The 6705-nt window shown below is 36.7% G+C and overlaps 1 protein-coding gene across 1 annotated transcript in view; it reads right to left on the bottom strand.

Annotated features, from left to right (window-relative positions):
* Adgrv1 (adhesion G protein-coupled receptor V1) overlaps window positions 1–6010 on the bottom strand; it is a 468823-nt gene extending 462813 nt beyond the window's left edge. Inside the window, exons 1-5 of the mRNA XM_051182821.1 lie at window positions 5980–6010; window positions 5394–5575; window positions 2909–3058; window positions 2475–2570; window positions 335–439 (exon numbers count right to left, since the gene is read on the bottom strand). Coding sequence (XP_051038778.1) covers window positions 335–439; window positions 2475–2570; window positions 2909–3058; window positions 5394–5575; window positions 5980–6010 — 564 coding nt within the window. The remainder of the gene's footprint in view (window positions 1–334; window positions 440–2474; window positions 2571–2908; window positions 3059–5393; window positions 5576–5979) is intronic.
* Between the last annotated feature and the right edge of the window lie 695 nt (window positions 6011–6705).

Consider the following 6705-nt stretch of genomic DNA (forward strand, 5'->3'; position numbering starts at 1 on the left):
AAGTTTTGCCTATAATTGGTTAAACAAAAAGACACACATATGTAGCAATAGTTAAAGAAATAGAAGTCACACATTTGAAAGAGAGAAAGGGGCTGCATAGGAAGGGTTGGAAGGATGGAGAGGAAGGGGGGAAGTTTCATATATACTTAATATGTGCAAGCAGCAAGGAGAACACTTTTCTATTAACCATGAAGTTTAAAAAAGCAAAAGTATTTGTCTTTAATTGATTTTAAGTGTGATATTTACCAAACAGGAGACTTTGGTATTCTAAATTGTGATCACCTGATATGAACATTTAACATGCTATCATCTAAAATTATTTAAGTAAACTTACATCAAAAGTCACAGTGACCATTCCATAGGTCCCCTTCTCCCTGATGAGAGTAAGAGGCACAGATTCATTTCTGCTCCTTAGCTCAGTCACTGAGATCGATGAAGGCTATTGGGAAGAGCAAAGACAATCAGCCATTGATCAGTCAGGGAGAGGCAGAAGGTGGTAAAATTACTACCTCAGAAAGGATAAATTCTACTGCAAATCAATTCAGATTGTGCTCTTAAAGTGTGTGTTTCTAGCATCAATAAACTGTAGAGGACAAAAAAAATGATGAATTTAGAACAGCCAGGTAAAGAGAAAACAAAGCATGCAATGAACAGGTTTTCTTGGCCCTACTAGTGTCTGTTCTGAGTAATCTTAAAGGCTACCCAGCTAAAGGGTGACAAATTAAAATGCTTACAGAGCCAGGAGATGACAAAAAATAAGTTATGCCCAAAGACCAAGGGGCCACTTGTTCTCAAACACTCCTGCCTTATAATTAACCAGAATGTCACTGAAATGCAGACAGTTGTTAATGACTTTCAGAACCAGAAAGAAAATGACTATCAGAAGAAAAACGGGGAGGACTTCGAATGCTGGAACATGCTGTCTCGGGTTGGCTGAAACACAGGGTAGATGAGGAACAAGGAAGCTCTGACTGCATACATGTACTGGGGCAGCAGGGGACAACTTAGAGTCACAGTGTCATAGCCATCCACTAACAGGGCTAGGAATACCTGTCTCAAAGGTTTGTGACTATATTCAATGACATAATTTACATCAAGAGTTTTTCCTACTTCCTGACACATGCTGAGTGTTCAATAACTGTTGGCTGTTACCATTGTACCAATGCCATGTTCGTTATCAATAAATTATTAAAAGGCTAGAGACAGAAGCAACCTTGAGTGCTTTCTATAACATGGAGCTCATGTGGAGTCCATCTGAGGGGACCTGGTAGCACTACAACCAACCCCAGAAACTAGTACTCATCCCCACAGCATAAGGTGCATAATGAGAAGAGAGAGAGAGAGAGAGAGAGAGAGAGAAAAGCAACTTTTAAACAAATCAGTATGAGGCTCAGAAGTAGATAGAAAGGTGTGAAGGAATTATACCAAAGAAATTGTTTCATAATAATCCCATCACTCAAGAATTCCTAATTAATATAATTAACATTTATGAATGACAATACATTGTAGACTACCCAATATCTACTAAATTTAGGTTAGAAAAAAAACCCTTTTAATAAAGATAACTCAAGCATAAAGACCACATTTATCTACAGCTTGCCTTGTTTCAAAGATAACTTTACAGAGCTGTGACATAATGCAGACAAGTGCAGGGGTGTTCAAAATGGAAAATGAATAAAAGCTAGAGATTGTGGTATGAGATTTTTCAATGTTGCTTAGCAACAGAATTCAAAAAGACTATCGGGAAGATTATTATAGCCTCTAACTTTGTATCCAAGTGTGGAGGACAACCTTTAATTTTAGCTGGGGAACTGGAAACATTTTCTCTCTCTAGGAGAGACTCATCTTGTGTTTTTGTTTCTAAAAATGGACCCCTCCAAAAATGGGATGAGCTAGAAGAACAAGAACTTGGTGAAGAAGGGGAAGTAAACTGAACAGAATTTCAGGAAATGAGACAGAGTTTTAATTTCCATGAAATATGAATTAGTAAGATAACTGAATATTAGGATGTTCAATTTAAAAGGATATGAATTGATATGAGAGTTGAACTAGAAGAGCTACCACATCTGCAGGCTAACATGAGGTTTACAGTAAGTTTTCTCACTTCTAAGTTGCTCCAAACATACAGAAAAGTCTAGTAAACAGACCAGACTTCCTGAGTGGCATTTGAAACAAAAAAATAGAGCCCAAGAGTGCATCCACACAAGAGGCCAGGCAACAGATGGCAAGTCAATGGCAAGTCAATGGCAAGTCAATGGCGAGAAAGGGTTACTGTAAGTGTGGACCCTGAGCACAAATGCCTCAGTGTACAACAGTGTAAATACACAGAACACAGAGTAGCTACAGCATTAGTGTGGGACTTAATCAAAAATCACAACAGAAGATCATGAGCCAACATCAAGAAAAACTGGTTAAAAGAAAACGGAATGCAGTAGCATCTTGCAACCATTACAATCTTCACACTGTAACCATACCGCACTAAAGGAAATAATTCCAAATGCATTGTCATTTGACAATATTGTCACAGTAGCAGTCCTTGGCCATCCGAGTTTCGCATTTGCTGAGGGTTTCTAAAGTGAAAATAAACAAATTAATTCGTTATTAGAAGAAAAATGCTTTGGCAGAATTTCTTTCTTCAGTGGTTAAGAGCATGAATAAAGCACCCCTCTCTAAAAATCTATAGGCAGTTAACAGCTTTGGGGGAGGTAGAGGTTTTCAGCAGTGGTGTGTTTACTGGCTAGGAAAAACATGCTCCTATAAACAAACCCTCACCCACACTGCTATACATCTGTAAAAGAGATCCCTGAAAACCAGCAAGATATATATCTCTTGGCTTATTACTAATTCAGTAGGTTTTCAAGAGTTAGAAGATGTTTTATGAACTCAAAGATAAGGAGAATGAACATACCTGTAACGTCAAGTGAAAAGTGAAAGTTTCGTCAGGCTCTGGAAGGTCATCATCACACACCGCTATATATACGGTCCTGTTTGTTCCTCCAGCAGGGATAAAGGCTGCAGCATATGTATCAAAGAAGTCGCCAGTGTCTTCTCCATTTAGCTACCAAGTGCAAAAGATAACACCCTCACTTAACAAGGAGTGGACCAGCAAAGCTGATACTCAAGAGAGTAATCGAAAGGAAAGGCACAGATCAAGTGGGGTTGACATTTATAGTAGGGTATTCAAAGACAAATGTTCAGCAACAGGTATGACTTCAACATCTGAAAAATTTTTACACACCCAGTAAGATGACTCAAGGGTAAATATGCTTGGAGCCAAGCCTGATGACCTGGGGTCTGCTCCCAACTCACACAGTGAAAGGAGAGATTAACTTCTGCAACTTGTCCACAGACCCCTACCTTAAGAGGGAAAATCACAGAAATATATATATATAATAGTGGAAGCAAAATTAATTGCACAAAAATTAATAATTTCATAGAAAAGCAATGCTAATTTTTCCCTCCGTTTCTTAACTGATTTGGTATTGACTACAGCCTAAAGAGACAAATTAAGGCTAAAACTCTTACAAAGGAGATGGGAGAAGCAGCTTGTAAAATTTAGGCAGTGCTACCTGTTTTCTCTACTGGGCATCAGGGGAGAGGGACCTATATCCAAAACTTTCAGCCTGAAATTGTACTTACTTTATCCACAGCAACTGAAGTAGAGACCCAATTTTTTAGAATCCCAAAGTTTTAATCATTTTTAAACCCTCCTAAGATTTTAATCTGTGCATGCAACATTGCTAGTAAGACTCTCCACAGAGTGGTAATTACAATATTATAAAGGAATAATTCATTGTACAAATTCAAATGAAATTTCTTTCACCAGAGCTCAAAATTAATACTTTAGCCACTAGGGGAAATTATTTAACACAAGTGAGAAGAACATATTTGGAGAAATTTAGTCCTTCTCTAGTTCTAATTTATAGAACAATATTTTAGATAGTTGAAAAATCAAAGCAAGTTGGAAAGTGTTGAGAAGGTGCTGGGAAAGTGGTTCTTATAACTTGCTGTGGAAATGGCAATCTTTCAGAAAGTATTCTCAAGAGGCACTAGGCATACATCAATCTACTCTGTGAAAAATTAACCCAAAGTACAGGGAAATAGTCATGTGCATAAACAATTCTTCACAATGACATTCGCTATCGATAACCAAAACCTGAAGGCAACCTCCATGAAGAACGATAGAGAAATGTTTAGAATACAATGCTCTACTAAGAAGAGCAAAATCCAGCAACCTGAAAAAGGTAAATTGCATCAAAAGACTGTCAAATACAATGTACACTAAAACTAAAAACAAAGTCAGTAAATGTACACATATATGTCAAATTGAACATAAATTAAAATGTACAAAATTATAACCTTGGGTTTGTTTTATAAGTAGTTTTTTTACAGTATATTTCAACATAATTATTGCTTAAAGAATCACTTTGGAAGAGCTGGATGATGAGACAGTTGATAAACTGCCTGCCCTGAATGCATGCAGATTTCAGTCCAGCATCAGATAAGGAACCCAGAGTAGCAGTCCACTCATCTATAACCCTAGTGCTGTGGGAGGGCTGGATACCGAAGATCAGTGGTGAAGCCCAATCAGCCACTCTTGACACCGGTAAGTGGTAGTTTCAGTAAGAGACCCTCTCTTTAAAAACAAGGCAAGAGTAATATAGAGGAAGACATGTGACATTGATCTGGCCTTTGCACAAAAAAATGTGTGTGTGTGTACGCGTGCGTGCGCGCGCGCACACACACACACCCATATGCATATATGTACATGTGCACAAAAACATAAACATGCAACAAACACACGTTATTTTTGCCCCCAAAGTTCGAAGTATATTGGGCCTCTAGTAAAGCAGTATCCTTATTGATCATATGACATTGTTTTCTGGGTAAAAAACAGACATAACATTAAACATCCCATCCTAACAAACTTTATATAATAAAGAACTTACATAATCTTTTTAACTTTTAATTAAGTTAATATACTTCATTTATCCAACAATAATGACTCTCTTAATTGAAATCAGGGCACCCCCCCCGGTCATTTGTGTATTTTAAATATTGTATATATTTTTATCTAAGTCGCCTTAAAATGAATGATTAAAGAAAGGTGCTATGATTCAAATAACCCAAAATAAAATAGTTGTGTTTTAAAATAAACTTATAAATGATTTAAGATAATTAGCCTTTATCTTTAGAATACATATGCCAGATGTCCATGACAACTCTGGGACATTCTCTGAACCTCTAACAGATTTAGACACAACAGCTCATCCTCCAGATCATGATACAACTCAGACTCAGAGCCTCAAACAGCTAAAAGTTTTGTTCCTGTTCAGATTAAAATTGTCACATGCATTTCATTTTTAAAAACTAGGGCTGCAGTCCTTTCTTACCGACACGATGGCAGTAACATTTGTTGGCTCTCCTATCCTCTCAATGACAAGACGAATGACTGTTGTACTTGTTTCATTAACAAAATATTCTGTTTGTCCTGCAAATCTTATTTCTGCTTCTCCAAATACAAAGGAGATGAGCAAAGCTGACAGGTTTGCTAATAAAAATGAAGAGATCATCCCTAGAGAGAACAAGAAAGAAAGTCATAAAGCTAAATGGAATAGTCTCATTAGATTTTGTTCTCAGTGTTACAAAGATTAAGAAAATAAGCAATGAAGACAGACATAAAATACATCAACTATTAAGACATGCAACTTGAATGACAGGAGCTAAAAAAAACATAATTTGTTATACTTTTCCTCTTACTATTTAAAACCTTTTTGCATTTATCATCTACATCAAGATAATTATAAAGTAAAGTTTATTAAATTTGTGTTTGTTTTATTGACCCTAAATGACTTATTACTATACCCACCAATTAGTGTATCTCTCAACCTTCATAAGAGGAAGCTTCCTCTTGCAATAGATGACAACTGGTCAACCTGTAGAGACGGAAGTACTCAAGCCTAAATGGCACCTTCCTACCACACCCTTCTCCACAAGCCTCATAGATCATTGGGAAAGAAGGGAAGGAAAGATGGTTTAGGAGCCAACAGTCGGTCGGAAGCAGTGGCTAAGTTCAAGAAAATGATGTTTTTCCAGACACAAGACTGGCATTATGAACTCTAAGTATTCATGAGACCTGCTCAAACTCCAGCCAGACTAAATCCCAGCATGGAGGCACAGAGGTCAGCATCAAATCCCACAATTAGGTCGGGAGCTAATGACATTTAATAGCTGCTGAGTAGGGGAAAGTCTGTTTTCTTTAATGATATAACTGGGATGTCAACCACACTCCAGGGCAAGCCCCACTCCCAAGGGCAGTAGGACAACTCGTTGGAAAACAATAAGCAAGAAAACTCGAAGTTGGTGGATATGGAGATGAGGTTAGAGAAGGTAGGAGGAGTTGAGGATTATGGATAATCAATACATTGTATAAAATGATCAGATAACTAATAATATTATTTAAATGAAAAAACTAGAATTTTAAACTCTTTCATCAAAGGAAGTTAAAACAGTAACTTGTCATAAACATTTTTAATATACACATATAACAAAATTTATATCTTAACACATTAATAAAAATTATTTTATTAAAGTATGGAAAAATAGTCAGTTTTTAACTTACTGAAACTTACCATTTCATCTGAGAAAAAAAACCTACAAAACACCATGATGAAGCAATTAAATCCATCTTTTCCAAATAAAACT

The sequence above is a fragment of the Phodopus roborovskii genome, unplaced genomic scaffold, assembly GCF_943737965.1.
Source record: "Phodopus roborovskii unplaced genomic scaffold, PHOROB, whole genome shotgun sequence".
In the NCBI taxonomy this organism is placed as follows: Eukaryota; Metazoa; Chordata; class Mammalia; order Rodentia; family Cricetidae; genus Phodopus; species Phodopus roborovskii.